The following is a 16,296-nucleotide window of genomic DNA, read 5'->3' as shown; positions in this document are numbered from 1 at the left end:
TTGGTGGTGGTGTGCTCACCAGTTTCTGCCACAAACCCTTGCTAAGGTCTTTGCTGCCTAGCCCTCTGGATCTCCCCTCACTCCTGAGTTTTTCTAAGCCTGGCCCCCCAGCCTTCAGCCAGGTCTCTGAGCTGCTAATAACCTTCCAATGAATTCCCATCTGTGCAAGTCAGGCAGCATTAACTTGTGCTGCATGCAACCAAGACCCTTATTTGACAGTGCAGGCCAGCTGCTCCTCCAGCTATATAGTTTCTCTCACTTTATTTCTCTTCCTAGGCTGCAGTCCTGCATGGCCCTTTAAAAAAATACTATATTGGAAGCCTCCTCCTTTAATACTGATTCCAAGCAATTGTTATTTGTCCTTTCCATTCCCACTCCTTGCAGTGGAAAATGATAGGGTTGTTCCTTCCTTCTCCACAGTGAATCCTCCTTCTCTGTAACTGATTCCTCACCTCCAGCAGCTTGACCTTGGGCTTTGACCATCATTGATTGGTCAAGCATTAGATATCTCGCCTTAAACTGGGCCAATCAGATTTCTGTTTCCTGGGAGTTTATAAGCTTTACCTAGGGAATGTGAAAGTTATAGGTGGCTGACAGCTAAGCCTCAGAAGTGAGTTGGTTCTAGGGGGAAGGTCTATAATTTTCTGTTGCTGAGGTTTGGGATTCTTTTCTGGGTCCCAACACTTACCTATCTTGAGGAGAGTGCCAAAAAATATATATAACTCTCTTTTTTTTTAAACATCTTTATTGGAATATAATTGCTTTACAATGGTGTGTTAGTTTCTGCTTTATAACAAAGTGAATCAGCTATGCATATACATATATCCCCATATCCCCTCCCTCTTGCATCTCCCTCTGACCCTCCCTATCCCACACCTCTAGGTGGTCACAAAGCACCGAGCTGATCTCCCTGTGCTATGCGGCTGCTTCCCACTAGCTAGCTATTTTACATTTGGTAGTGTATAAAATATAACTTTCTTGATTAAGTTTTCTAATATTGGCTTATCTGCAATCAAAACAACCTTAATTCAATTCACAGTCTCCATGTGATAGAAGGCTCCTTGGAGGCAGGGCCGGATTTTCATTCATTCATCCATTTATTCACTGATCAAACATTTATTGGGTACTTACTATGTTTCAGGCACTATGGTAGGTGCTGAGAACACTAAGAGCAATTAGACAATCCCCTGAATTCACGGAGCCTGCTCTCTGTCTAGTTGGGGTATTAATGTCTTCAATCATTCATTCATTTAACAAATAGTTCATTTATTCTAATGAACTAATCATCACCAGCACTTATTGAATATTATGTGACAGGCCCTGGTACTAAATGCTTTTCTTATTTAATTCTCATAATTCTATGAGATATGTCCCAATTTACAGACGAAGGAACTGAGTCACTGAGAGGTTAGGCAGCTTTGCCAAAGTCACAAAGCTTCTAAGTGCTGGAGATGGGGCTCCAATCCTGTCTGACTACAGAGCTCTTGCTTCTAATCATTGTGTAACCTCCCTCTCAAAATAAAGAATCCCAAAGCAATGTGACAGACGCCTACACAGGTGTGTATAAAGTTCACAGAGAAGAAAGTGACTGATTTTGCCAAGAGGCTGGAGTTCAAGAGAGGTTTCACAGCTGAAGAGGTTTGAGCAATCTTGGAGGAAGAGAAGAATTGTAAGCCTGGTGCCTTGCACAGTACTTTGCACATGAACTCAGTAAAATGATGATAAGGCAGCTTATGCCTCTGGAAGGAGTTGTTTTCCTGTGTACATGGAGTCTGGGGTGTTTTCTACTGCCTTCTGAGGCATCCCTTTTGTGATTTAGTAACGGTGTGCAAGATGATCAGATCATTTGTGTATTATATCATTCATGTTCACAAAAACTTTGTGAGGTAAGTAGTACAGGTATTAACTTCGTCAGATGGGTGAGGAAGCCAAGGTTGATGTTGCATGACTTGTACAAGACCACACATGGTGAGTAAGTGGCAGAACAAGACAAGGCCCTGGTGTCCTACCCTCTGGAGGGAGGGACTGCCTAGCAGGATTCCTTAATCTAGCCAGGCTCCTTAACTCTTACTCTGCAGTAAGGCATTGCTGTTTCCAGCCTCTATACCTAAGCTTCCAAAGGTTCCCTCTCCCAGGATCACCCGCCCCTTCCTTCTCATTTCCAGCTCTCCAAATACGGCTCATCCTTCAAGATCAAGCTCATTCCACATCTTCCTCCCAGGCCTTCTCTAGCTTCATTCAGCCCACTGTCTAAGCCCCAGTTAAATCCGTTACCCCTACTTCCAACCAGATTCCTGCCCTGAAAACTTCCTGTATAGAAAGTCTAGACTGGTCACTGTCAACCAGTCTTCCTCATCAGAACTCCTGTTGCCTAATCACTCCAGCCTTTGGTCAGCCTTTTATTGTTGTTTATTTATTTATTTATTTATTTTAACATTTTTATTGGAGTATAATTGCTTTACAATGGTGTGTTAGTTTCTGCTTTATAACAAAGTGAATCAGCTATACATATACATACATCCCGGTATCTCCTCCCTCTTGGGTCTCCCTCCCACCCTCCCTATCCCACCCCTCTAGGTGGTCACAAAGCACCGAGCTGATCTCCCTTATTGTTTACTTTATGTATGTACATCTTTTCTCTCATAGAATGTGAGAGGCAAACCATATGCTTCTTTTTTAGCGTCATATATCTATTGCAAAACTGCGCTCTTTGGGATCATAGTGTTTGTTGACTCCAAGAGTATATCTGTGCTGCCTACCTGCTGTTAGATTATTCAGCTTCTAAATCATGAAAAATGGATATCCTGTCAACCCCCTTTCTAAAGCTCCTAGGGGGTGGGGGAAGAATGCAGGGGCATGGACACATTCAGCAATTAATAATAACCAACACTTAGTAATGTATACTAATTGCCAGGTCCTGTACAAAATACACTACATGTAATAACTCATTAAATCCTCAGGACCTTTATTATTATCCCCCCTGAACAGCTGAAGACATATAGAGGTCACTCAGGTAGTAAGTGGCACAGCCAGTATTCAAACCCAGACTGACTGCAGAGTCCATACTCTTAAACATGACACTAAATTCTTTATGGGTAACCAAAAGTTTCTTGCTACAATGTAGATCCATTTCCTCTCTTTCTAATAACTATGGGAATATAGAGCTAAAGTGATGAAAAATAATATGTATACATTATGCTTCTAATATGAGCCAGGTATTGTGATAGGTGCAAAGTGGCTTATTAATGTCATTCTTGCAATGAGTCTATGAAGCAGGAAGTATTAACTCCATTTTAAAGAATTTGGCTCCCAAAGTGGTTAAACACTCAAGGTTTAGCTTCTGGTTACTGGCAGAGCTGGAACGAGACCAGGTTTCTTGACTTTCAAGGAAGTGTTCTTAAAAGGAAGTTGTACAGAAAACCCTGATAGGGACAGATGTGAAGGGCAAAGGGACAGATGTGAAGGGCAAAGAGACACCCGAATCATTACTTAAAATGTGTTAATGTATGATGCATATTGAAGAATGGTGAGGGAATGTCGAAAAAGGCGTACTATAAAAACCCACAGAAGAATTAGCTAATTAAATTAAGGGCTGGGATTCAAACCCGAGAACTTCCCGGGAGGCAAGGGCAGAGAGGGTGCCACCTGTCCAAAAAAGGAAACCCGCTCTAGAGACCTGGTCCCAGGTCTAAAGGTCGCTTCAGAAAACTCCCTTGACACCCGCGAGCCGCTTTATTCCACCCCGTGATTGGCCAGGTGGGAGCCTGGGGTCCGCCTCCTCCTCCTCCAGATTGGTCAGCGGTCCTCAGGCTCACGATACTCCTGCGCGCCCCGCCTGGTCTCCAGCTCCCGGGCCCAGCCGACGCCGAGCCGCTGCTTCGGCGGGGGAGCGGGTCCCGCCCCCATGTGACGGCCCGGCAGGGAATTGGCGGCGGCGTGCAGCCATTTCCGGTTTCGGGGAGGTTGGAGGGGTGCGGAGCGGGACTTGGAGCCGCTGCCGCCTCGGCCGCCGCTTACGGATACTGCCTTGCGCCTAGTGCTGCCGGGACGATGCGGACGGAGCCGGGAGGCTGCTGCTGCCGTCGCCCGGTGCGGGCGAACGACTGCGTGGCGAACGGGGAGGTGCGCAACGGGTACGTGAGGAGCAGCGCCGCTTCTGCCGCAGCCGCTGCCAGCCAGGTACTGTGGGACCAGGCGGCCGGGCCGGGCTGGGGTCGGTGGGCCGGGACCCCGCGGGTTGGCGCCCTTGTGGAGGGGCGGCGAGGCCGGGCGGGGTCGCGGTGACTGTCCGCGGGCCCGGGCGCGGCTCAGGTGTGCTGGCGGCAGTGTCCGGGCGCTGACTGGGCCTGCCCCGGGCCGGAAGGCTCAAGGGCGGCGCTGGGGCTCCCTCCGTCTCTCCGCGCCTGAGGTCTTCCTCTCCTCCCGCCGGAGGTTGGGCTACTTCCTCTACCCGATCCCGCCAGAAGTGGGGGCTGCCCCCCAGGAGAGGCAGGGAGTGCCCCCTCGGACCCCAGGAGGATCCCCCCGAGGCTCCCTCCTGTGGCTTTCGGGTGGTTGCTTCCTCCTAGAGCTCTGAAGCCCTCCAGGGAAAACCACATTTAGGATCCTCAGGAGGCAAAGCAAGTTAGGAGGTGGGACCAGGCGGAAACACACCCCGTCTTTTCCTACCACGTACCTACCCCCGTCTACAAGTAAGGCCTTGGACCACAAGTCTGGCAGTGAACCCGGTCCAGAGCCTAAAAAGCGTTATGGTCTTGGCCCGAGGTGAGACCCCATCTCGGGCTCCAGGTTGAGTTAGGTGGTCCTGCTGAGCCCTTGAGCAAGAGTGCTATCCCACGAGGGGATGGTTTAGCCTGGTGGTGACTTGTGGTGAGTCTGTACTAATTCACCAAGGCTGAATCACCAACCCAGTCCAGGCGGTTCTGAAATATTTTGAAAAGTTCTGAATTCAAGGCAGTAATTAATATCAAGCTTCACGTTCTCTGGACTGACAGCTATTCTGCTGAAATGTGTTTTTAACGATGAGCTGTTTAAAAAGATGCAAGGTCAGTGTTGGTGGAAGAGAGTGTTGAGATGTCTGCAGTTGACTTTGATGCTTATAAATCTCTTTAAGAAATTAAGGAAATCATTTTTTTTCACAAATAGTCTCTTCCCCACGGCAGGAAATGTGACTGTTGTAATTTGGCATTACTGTAAATATCTGGCAGCCTTCTCCCCCAGTCAGTAGACAGGAGAGATTAGGCCTGTTACTGTTTGATGTGAAACAGAAAATAAAGCATTTCTCCGGGTCAGGTTGAGATATTAAGACCACAAGAGTTGGGGGGAAATACATAAAAGAGACTTGACCTCCCCTGAAGTTGTAAGGCGTAAGGCAACATAATACACAGATTCAAAAAATTTGTTTTCATTTTTGAAGAAATAATTGTGTGAGACAGGAAGTGATAAGAATCAGCTCATTGTAAGCCATGGAAGAAGTTGTTTTCCTAGCAGTGTAAATGGCTAATAAGACAAAATTGTTGTGGTATAAATTGTAAAAGGGAAACCTAATGGTGGGAGTTAGAAAATACATTGCAGGCCAGTGAGTGCGTTACGATTTTTAAGAGGGAGAAGGAAATCAAGAGCAAGGTGTCCACACGGTAGAGGTGCTTTGTGTTTAAGTGCTCTTTTCACTTAACACACTTATGTTCTGAGTTAGTAGTAAATCAGATTTCTCCCTCCCATAATCCTGAACAGTTTAGCATTGGTGGGCATGACATTTCTTCAGAGATTGATGACTGATAAGATGAAGAAATACCAAGTTGCTAACATGAAATTTAAAAATCTGTATAACTGGAAAATCTGCCTGACTCTTCTAATATATTTTAGTGAAAAATTTCACTCAAGGCACAATGGTGGCATTTGGAAGAATGGTCTGGTGGAATGCCCTAAAGAATGTTTAGGGCTGCAGTATCCCTTCTAGAAAACAGTTTCTCAAGAGTCTTTTTAAAACAAAGACTTTAGGTATGTAGCTTTTACACGAATAGGAGGACTATTGTCTGTGGGGTGTTTTTTTTCCCCCTTTCTTTTTCCTTAAGCAAAAGAAACTTCATGAGAGCAAGAGTATCTTTAAAATATTTTTTAAAGTTGTTTTTGTTTCGATTAAAGTGATATGCTAGTGCTCCAAGCCCTGTGTATTTTTCCCCAGTTTCTGGGGGAAATATTGCCAATTATGCCGTAAAAATTACATAAGATGTCAAGTGCACAGGCGTGTGTCTTGCCTTTACTAAAATAGAGTGTAACAGGGTTTTGTCTTTTTTTTTTTTTATAAACTTATTTATTTTTGGCTGCGTTGGGTCTTGGTTGCTGCACACACGATTTCTCTAGTTGCTGCACACAAGATTTCTCTAGTTGTGGCGAGCAGGGGCTACTCTTTGTTGCCGTGTGCGGGCTTCTCATTGCGGTGGCTTCTCTTGTTGTGGAGCACCGGCTCTAGGTGCGTGGGCTTCAGTAGTTGTGGCTCATGGGCTCTAGAGCACAGTCTCAGTAGTTGTGGCGCATGGGCTTAGTTGCTCCGTGGCATGTGGGATCTTCCCGGACCCATGTCCCCTGCACTGGCAGGCAGATTCTTAACCACTGTGCCACCAGGGAAGCCCTGTAACAGGGTTTTTAAACCCAGGATATAAGTTCATTTCCTCACATATTCCACCATTTGTCTTTTAATGAACAGAAGAGAAGTTAGAAACTTCTAAGATCCCTCTACCCTCTCAGGAGTCTGTATATGCTTGCCTCTTTGTTTGATTTGGGTTTAGAGTTTGAGTAAATAGCTCCTGTGGTAGAAAGGACGTTATGAAACAATCAGACGTTACTGTTTGGTTTTGTTTTCTGGGGGGTTTTTTTTCCAAATTTTTTTTTATTGTGGTAAAATACACATAACATAAAATTTACCATCTTAACCATTTTTGAGTGTACGATTCAGTGGAATTAAATACATTCATAATGTTGTGCAGCCATCAACACCACCCATCTCCATAACTCTTTTCATCATGTAAAACTGAAACTCTATACCCATTAAACAGTATCACTGCAATCTCCCCTCCTCCCAGTCCCTGGCAACCACCATTCTTTCTGTCTGTAGGAATTTGACTACCGTAAGTACCTCATATAAGTAAAAGTACTTGTCTTTTTGTGACTGACTTTATTGCATTTAGCATAACATCCTCATGGTTCATGCATGTTGTAGCATGTATCAGAATTTACTTCCTTTTTAAGGCTGAATAATATTCCATTGTATCTGTATACCACATTTTGCTTAGCCATTCATGTGTCAGTGTACACTCAGTTTGCTTCCATGTTTCAGTTGTGAATAATGACACTGTCAACATGGATGTGCAACCATGATTCTTTTGGGTATATACCTAGAAGTGGAACTGCTGGATCATGTGGTAATTGTATTTTTAATTGTTTGAGGTAACACCCTACTGTTTACACAGTGGCTGTACCATTTTACATTCCCATCAATAGTGCACAAGGGTTCCAATTTCTCCACAGTCTCACCAACAATTGTTATTTCCTTTTTTTTTCTTTGATAGTAGCTGTGAGATTATAGGGACAAAAAAATATATGTACATAACTTCCTCTGCTGCTGGCATAGAACTCCTAAAACCTGTGTAGTTTCCTAAGCGATAAGAGCACTAGGAGCGTCTTTTGTCCTAATGTTTAGTCTTTGACCTCCAGTTTCTGACACAGAGCTCCTAAATCCCTTGACATTTCCTAGACAATAGAAACATCTTTAATTCCAAGGAGCTGACTCTTGGTGGGCTCCTGGAGGGAGTCACCAGAAAGACCAAGCCATGAATAGACACTTGGAATTCTCAGCCCCACCCCCCAGTTCTCCAGAGAGGGGAGGGAGGCTGGAAGTGGAGTTAATGATCGATCATGCCTACATGCTGAAGCCTGCATAAAAGCCCCCAAAGTACTGGGTTTCGAGAGCTTCTGGGCTGCTGACCGCGTGGAGATGCTGGGAGAGTGGCACACCTGGAAGCTCCGTGACCCTCCCCACATTCCTTGCCCTACATAGCTCTTCCATCTGGGTGTTCATCTGGATCCTTTATAATATCCTTTTATAATAAACTGGTAAACAGTGAGTAAACAATTTTCCTGAGTTCTGTGAGCTGCTCTACGAAGAGAGAGTCCCAGGAACCTCTGGTTGGTCAGAAGCACAGGTGACAACCTGGACTTGAGATTGGCATCTGAAGTTGGGGTGGAGGCAGTCTTGTGGGACTGAGCCCTTACCTGTGGGATATGACGCTATCTCCAGGTAGATAGTGATAGAAGTAAGTTAAATTGTAGGACACCTACACTTGAAACTAACACAACGTTGTAAATTAACTATATACTTCACTTTTTAAAAAAAGGAAAAAACAATGTAGGACACCCAGCTGATGTCACAGTATTGCTTAGTGGTGTGCACCCCCCGCCCCCCAAACATCTGGTCAAAAGCGTTAGCGGCAAGGTAGTGTGAGAGTAAAGGAGAGACATCACAGGAGAATTAGGTTTTTTCTTTACGGTAGCCATCTTTATGGGCGTAGACATTACTGTTTTTTAATGATGATGGTAGATAGAGTTTTCACAAGGAAGAGAAACGGTAATTTTTCCTCCCTGCCATTCAGAGGAGTGAGAGAAGAGGGTCAGCCTTTTTTGAGGTAACAGGTGGCAATTAGTATTAAGGAAACTTAGAAAGAGAATTGGAAGCTTTGGCGGAATTAGAGCTGGAAGGAACCTTTAGGGGTTTATGTAATTCATTCCCTTTTCTATTTGTAGGGCTTTATTAAAACTAATCTTGATAGATGATTCCATCCTATTTTTAAAGACCTCTAGAGGCTTTGCAGGAAATTTTCTCAGCAGCAATTTGGAGTATTCAGTGATCTTAATTACCAAGAGTTTATTACTGTGGATTTAACATTTGATTAAATAAATGCCATATTTTGGTTGCACCTGAAATATAATACAGTTGGTTTCTACTTTTAAAGCCCCTTGTTAACATTACTTTCTTTTGGTCTTCCATTTCTTTAAAGAAGTTTTGAGATTTGTTCACACATTTAACCTTCCTTAATTAGTTAACAAATATGGAAGAAAAAAATTATCTGCCTTTGAGAGAGTTTGGACCTAAGATTCTTCCCTTTAGGAATAGTTTTAATGAGATATTAGAAGGATGATAGCCTTCTAGCTGCCAGAATAAATAAGATTCTTAAAGAGGAATTGGGGCACGAGTTATGTTCTTATTTAAATGATAAGGTAAGAAAAGTAGAAAGAACAAAGTGCTGGTTTTGCTTCTTATACTTAGAAGAAGGCAAATGAATAACTAATGAAAGGTGGTTTACTAAGTAGCTACTAGGCTTTTGTTTCCACTGAGAGGAAACATTACCTGGGAAAAGGAGAAGTTAGTTATGACACAGGAACTGGAGGAGTAGCTAGAATGGCCAGTATACCTGTTCAAGTTTTGCAGGGCCTGATGACACATCCAAAGACCTCAAAGCTTTGCAAAAATAATGTTGTTAACTGTTTACAACTTATGAGACTAGATTTCTGTTTCAAATGCTTTTTGTTCCAAGGGGAAGAACATTTCAAGTCTTACTAGTTGGATGTGAAAGATTCCAGAGTCATTTGAGGTACTCAGGAATTCTCTTTAATAAAAATTCTTGGGAAATGAGACCCGTGTTTAATACATAAACCACTGTATTCTTAATATAGTATTTTAGAACTTGGATATTCAGGGAATGCAGACTTGCCCACGTTTTAAGGTTGGACTAGGTGCCCCAGAAACTTCATAGTGTTCTGAAGGAGTAGTTAATTGGTTGAGATTCAATCAGATTCCATTTTTGAAAGAAAGAAGCAGTGTTTATTGGCAGAATAGGCAATTGAGAGGATGGGTAGAGGCTGTGTTTGCATTCTGAGTGGGTGTGCCTTATTTGATTAAATACATGGTTTGTGGCCTCAAAAGCCAGTTGCCTTCTGAATAGCTTCTAAGAAGGCTTCTATAATATAATTTGTAATTTGTGACCCATTAAACCCATTAAGCAAGTAAGCCTTTTGCTCTTGACTGATATAAGCTCAGAAAATTTATCTTAACATTTGTTGTCTTTGAGACTACCTTCAAGACCCATTATGAAGGTTAAGGTGGCAATTTTTCCTTTTGTTTTAAAATAATTTTTGCTTCTGATTGTAGAAATAATGCATGTATACTGTAAGACCCTAAAGGATTGAGATAACCCCTGTGTTGGTGGCTCATTTTTATTTATTTTTATTATTTTTTTTTTAAAAAAAATATTTATTTATTTATTTATTTGGCTACACCAGGTCTTAGTTGCAGCACGCGGGATCTTTCATTGCTGCACGAGGGCTCTTCGTTGCAGTGCAGGGACTTCTCTCTAGTTGTGGCGCACAGGCTCAGTAGTTGCGGTGTGCGGGTTTAGTTGCCCCGCTGTGTGTGGGATCTCAGTTCCCCGACCAGGGATCGAACCCGCCTCCCCTGCATTGGAAGGCAGATTCTTAACCAAGGGACCACCAGGGAACTCCCAGCTTTCTGATAATTTCTAAGTACAGTGAAATATGCAGTTATACTCAGACCATGGGTGTGATCCAGCCTTACTCCAAATAACACATATTGAGGTCGGGGAAAATATTCAAAAATTTTTATGACTTGGAAAGCTTTAGAAACTACTGTACAGATAAAGTACTGACCTGACAAATGTGGTGGTTTTGAATTATTCTAAATAAGCCTCTTGCTGCCAATAAGTAGGCCCCTTCAGCAAACATCTGAGGTTATACTCTTTGAATTGTGCCTGGTATGTAATAGGAACTCAGGAAATCTTAGTTGAAGGAACGAATGGGTGGTAGTTAAAGCCATGGGAATTGGCAAAGTAGATAGAAGAGGGCATTAAGCAACAAGAGGAGGCACCAAGGATGTAATATTGGGGAATCAACGTTCTTGCGAGAAGGCAAGCATAAACACACGCCACTGCTGCAGAAGGTTGATTGAGAAAGAACAGAAGTGTTGGCAAGTGGTGTGTGAAAGCCCAAGGAAATGGAGGGTTTTTTTTTTTAAGAGAATTTATGTATTTAATTATTTATTTATTATTTATCTTTGGCTGTGTTGGGTCTTCACTGCTGTGCACAGTAGTTGTGGCACACAGGCTCAGTAGTTGTGGCTCATGGGCTCTAGAGCGCAGGCTCAGTAGTTGTGGCGCACGGGCTTAGTTGCTCTGCGGTATGTGGGGTCTTCCCGGACCAGGGCTCGAACCCGTATCCCTTGCATTGGCAGGCAGATTCTTAACCGCTACGCCACCAGGGAAGCCCGAGGGTGTTTCTTTAAGCAGTGGTAAGCAACATCTTGGTGGTCAGAAACCAAGAATAATAATAGTAATAGGTATCATTTACTGTGGCCAGGGCCTCTCCCAGCCTTTTAACCTATCTGATCTTCACAGGGCCCTTGGTAGGTGAATATTATCTCCATTTTACAAGTAAGACTGAATTCCAAATCATTTAAATAACTGGCCCAGTTAGGAAGTTAATAGAGCCTGGGTTGTATTCTTTGTCTTACTCTATCATGTCACTGGACTTGGCAATTCAGAACTTACTGGTAATTTTTGAGGAGTTTAAATTAGATATTAGGGATGACAATAGATTTCATCTCTTGGGAGTTGGTTATAGAGACTGATCTTTTCTTGGAATTTTACTGAAATGTACTAGCCTCTCACTACTGCCTGCTACCCATACTAGAGAAAATAGTTAGGAGCTTTACGCCCATCACACAAGCTGTGCCACACTCTGAACATATATTTCCAGAAGTGTCCTCTTTTTCTTGGCAGGCAAATTTTGAAAAGTAGGGAGTCCACATTTTTTCTTGCAATCAGGGTAAGTTCCCGAATTTTTGTGGGTAAGTATCTCATATGGAATGGACTAAGAAGTGCTTCCAAAGCCAGCTGGGAAACAAACCTATATTTTGACATTACCATATTCCTATTGAAAACTCAAAAATGCAGCCCTCCAAGTCTATATGCACTGCAGGATTTCAGTCAGCGTCATCCTGTGCACTCTGGGCAGTCATGTTCTGCACAGGAGTTGTTATTTTCACTTGCCACTCACACCTCTGTAGCACTTTCCTATCTCTAGATAAGCATCAAGGTGTGACAGACAGATGTAATAGCAGTTTTGCGTACCAGTGCAGCTCTGCCACAAATTCCGCATCTTCTTCTGAGCTTTATTCCACCTCTAACATGTTCTAGGCCTGTAACACCGTGCCCTCCACTCTGGCTTTGTAGTGGACACGAACTGGAAAGGCAACCCAGTTCGCATCAGTCTCCCTTCTCTGGGAATACTCCCTTATACCAGGGGTGGGTCCCTGGTGGTCACATCTGTGCAATATGACCGATTTCCTGGGTTGTAACTGACTGGCACAGCGGTAGGTACCTATGCCAAAATGAACCCAACAACCCTCTCTCGTGGGGATTTAAAATTTCAGTGGGGAGAGTTTGCCCTTAAGTAGAATAGCACCTGTGTTACACTCTTTACAAGAGTTTATATACTTGAAAGTTCTAAATTTTTTAGTTTTAAAAACAAGTATTTCTTGAAAATTTGCATATTTTCAATAAGATTTAAAATGAACAGATGTAGTGTTTCTCTTGTAAAGTCAACATACTTTACATACTATTTTATATGAAAATATATGAGTTGGAAAAACACCATACTTGCAGAACATTAAACCAGCACATTAAAATATGAAGAAAATAAATTCAGTTGACCCTTGAACAACTCAGGTCTGAACTGCACCAGTTCACTTATATGCAGATATTATTCAATAGTAAATACTACAGTACTGCACAGTCTGTGGTTGGTTGAATCCGTGGATGTGGAGGAACCTTGGATACGGAGGGCCAACTATAAATTATACTGAGATTAACCGCAGCATTGTTCAAGGGTCAGCTTTATCTCCTGAAATTCTATAACCTGGAGATAAATACTATAACATTTTGACATATATCCTGCCATATATTTATAGATGTGTGTGTATATGTATATATATACATATAAATGTGTATGTGTGTGTGTGTGTGTGTGTATATATATATATATAAATGTGAGATGGAGTGGGTTACAATTTTACATAAAAGAGATCGTACTACATCTATTTTACAGTTTTTTTCCTCTTAGTATCATGAATATAATCTCTCATCAGTCAGTAGAGACAAACATCATTTTCTTACAATGTATTTTAAAAAATATTTACCTATTTATTTATTTGGCTATGTTGGGTCTTCATTGCGGCACGTGGGATCTTCGTTGTGGCACAGGCTTCTCTCTAGTTGTGGTGCACGGGCTCCAGAGTGCGTGGGCTCTCTAGTTGCGGCATGCAAGCTCAGTAGTTGTGGCATGGGCTTAGTTGCCCCGCGGCATGTGGGATCTTAGTTCCCCGACCAGGAATCGAACCCACGTCCCCTGCACTTGAAGGTGGATTCTTAACCACTGGACCACCAGGGAAGTCCCTACAATGTATTTTTTTTTTTTTAGTTGAATGAAAGATTCTGTAAATTCTATAGTGCTTTACAATTTTCAAAAGTTTCACACAGTGGAATTCCCTGGCAGTCCAATGGCTAAGACTCCGTGCTTTCACTGCCGAGGGCGCGGGTTCAATTCTTGGTCCAGGAACTAAGATCCTGCAAACTGTGCGGCATGGCCAAAAAAAGAAAAAAACTTCCACGCACATGATTTCATGTAATCCCATAATAACCCTTTTTCCCCTTACCCCTGTATAGCCCCTCCCCCACAAACATCATTCTTTTAAAGGGTGCGTAAATTCCATAGTACAGATACATAGTGTAATTTATTTAACCAATCCTCATGCATAATGTTTAGACTTTTCTCAGTATTTCTGATATATGAGCCCTTTGTACTTCTCTTAACACTTTTGATTTTTTTTGTTAGGATAAATGCCTAGAAATGAGATTGCTCACTCAGAAGATGAGTGTGTTTGTGTGTGTGTGCGCACATGTGTATAAAATCAGAATGTCATTTTGTAAAATAAATTAAAGGAGGTTTAAAGATTAAAATTTTTTTTTCTGATTTCTAAAATGCAGTGGACCACCATTTAAGTGATCCAAACCATATCTTTAAGTGAATAAAACCACTATCTCAAAATATAATGTTACACAGAGTCAGCTTGGGTTCCTAAAATTCACAGGTGAAAATGTGTTACAAGTGTCAGTTTCCTCAAATTGATCTTTAAGACAATGCAGTTCCAGTTAAAATCCTACCTTCCAAGTGTTTTTTTCTTCTCTTTTTCTCCCTCCCTCTCTCTCATTCTTTCTTGACAAATTGATTCTAAAATGCATGTGCAAAAGCAAAGGGCCAAGAAGAGCCAAGGCAGTTTTGAAGAAAAATTAGGTGGGAGTAGTCATCTTTATTAGATAATAAGACTTGCCATAAAACTACAGTTATTTAGGCAGTAGATTTTGATCAAATAGTATATAAATGGAGCAGAATAGAAAACCCAGAAAGAGTACACTATGAATATGGAATTTGATAGATAAGGATGGTGGCATTTCAAATCAGTGGGGAATGGATTGCCTTTTTATTAAGTGGTGCTGAGACAAGTGGTATGGAAAAAAATATATAGATCCCAACTTCACACCACTCTGTAAAATCAATCCTAGGTTGTTAGATATTCATATGTGAACATCAAAAAATATAAAACTCTAGCATATAAAAGAAAATGTTTATGACCTTAGAGTATAGAGCAATTACCCTAAAGTCATCAAAGCACAACTTTTGCACACAATAGCATCAAAAAGAATTAAATGATTAGGAAAAAATGCAACAGAAAAAGTGCAAGACTTGTACATTGAAAACTACAAAACATTTTGAAAGAAATCAAAAAAGATCTAAATAAATGCAAAGACATCCAGTGTTCAGGGATTGAAAAACTTAATATTAAGATTAATCTACAAATTCAGTGTAACTCATTGAAATCCCAGCTGGTTTTTATGGTGATATTTACAAGCTGATCCTAAAATTCACATGAAAATGTAAGGGACCCAGAATAGACCAAGTCTTGAAAAAGAAGAACAAAGTTGGAGATCAGTGGAATATAATTGAGAGTCCAGAAATAAACCCTTACATTTATGCTCAGTTGATTTTTTTTGCAAGAGTAGATAATTCAAGGGGGGAAAAGAATGACCTTTTTAAAAAAATGGTGTGGGGGGCAACTGGACGTCCACATGTAAAAGGACTAGCTTGGATCCCTGCCTTATACCACGTACAGAAAAATTACTCAAAATGGATCAAAGACCTAAATGTAAGAGTTACAGCTATAAAATTCTTAGGAAAAAACATAGGTATAAACCTTTGTAGACTTTGATCAGGCAGTGGTTTTTTGGCTATGACTCCAAAAGTATAAGCAACCAAAGAAAAAGTAGATAAATTGTACTAGATCAAAATTACAAACTTGTATTTCAGAGGACACCATGAAGAAAGTGAAATGACAATCCACAGAATGAGAGAAAATATTTGAAAATCATATAGCAGATAAGAGACTTGTTATCTAGAATGTATAAAGCACTCTTATAACTCAACAATAAAAAGGCAACCCAAGGAAGTTCTCTGGTGATCCAGTGGTTAGGACTTGGCGCTTTCACTTCCATGGCCTCAGTTCATTGCCTGGTTGGGGAACTAAGGTCCCACAAGCCACCATGCAGCACGGCCAAAACAAAAAATGACAACCCAGTGTTAAAATGGACAGAAGACTGTGATGGAAGTATCTGTTGGAGACCTCTGCTGTACATGCTAAAGGATAATATCTTTATCGCCTCCCGTACAATTGTGGCTTTGTATGTAAGCAAAGGAAGCAGGTTATTTCCAGGGCAGCTAAGTTAATTAGTGTTAGTTCTCGTTTCCTAAAAACAGACATTTTTTTAGCAGGGGAAACGAAACTCATATAACCATTTATCTCAATCCACGTATAGCTGATAATATGAATAGCAAAAATAGCTAATTATATGAAATAGCAAAAATGAGCACGCAGGCTGAGTTTAAAGTGAAATTCTAATTTTAAGCCACTGATAATTTTAAAACAATCAGATTGGGCTTCCCTGGTGGCGCAGTGGTTGAGAATCTGCCTGCCAATGCAGGGGACACGTGTTCGAGCCCTGGTCTGGGAAGATCCCACATGCCACGGAGCAACTGGGCCCGTGAGCCACAATTACTGAGCCTGCGCGTCTGGAGCCTGTGCTCCGCAACAAGAGAGGCCGCGATGGTGAGAGGCCC

General features: G+C 42.0%; 1 protein-coding gene across 2 annotated transcripts in view; it reads left to right on the top strand.

Annotated features, from left to right (window-relative positions):
- The first annotated feature begins 3,864 nt into the window (after positions 1-3,864).
- Positions 3,865-16,296, top strand: part of SPTLC2 (serine palmitoyltransferase long chain base subunit 2) — a 116,387-nt gene continuing 103,955 nt past the window's right edge. The window contains exon 1 of one of the 2 annotated variants that reach the window (XM_036842134.1): positions 3,865-4,179. In XM_036842134.1, coding sequence (XP_036698029.1) covers positions 4,051-4,179 — 129 coding nt within the window. In that variant the 5' untranslated portion in view covers positions 3,865-4,050. The remainder of the gene's footprint in view (positions 4,180-16,296) is intronic. The other variant, XM_036842132.1, reaches the window with a different exon arrangement.

This window comes from Balaenoptera musculus, chromosome 2, assembly GCF_009873245.2.
Source record: "Balaenoptera musculus isolate JJ_BM4_2016_0621 chromosome 2, mBalMus1.pri.v3, whole genome shotgun sequence".
NCBI lineage: Eukaryota > Metazoa > Chordata > Mammalia > Artiodactyla > Balaenopteridae > Balaenoptera > Balaenoptera musculus.
The sequence above is the reverse complement of the archived record's forward strand: the minus strand, read 5'-3'. Positions and strand labels throughout refer to the sequence as shown.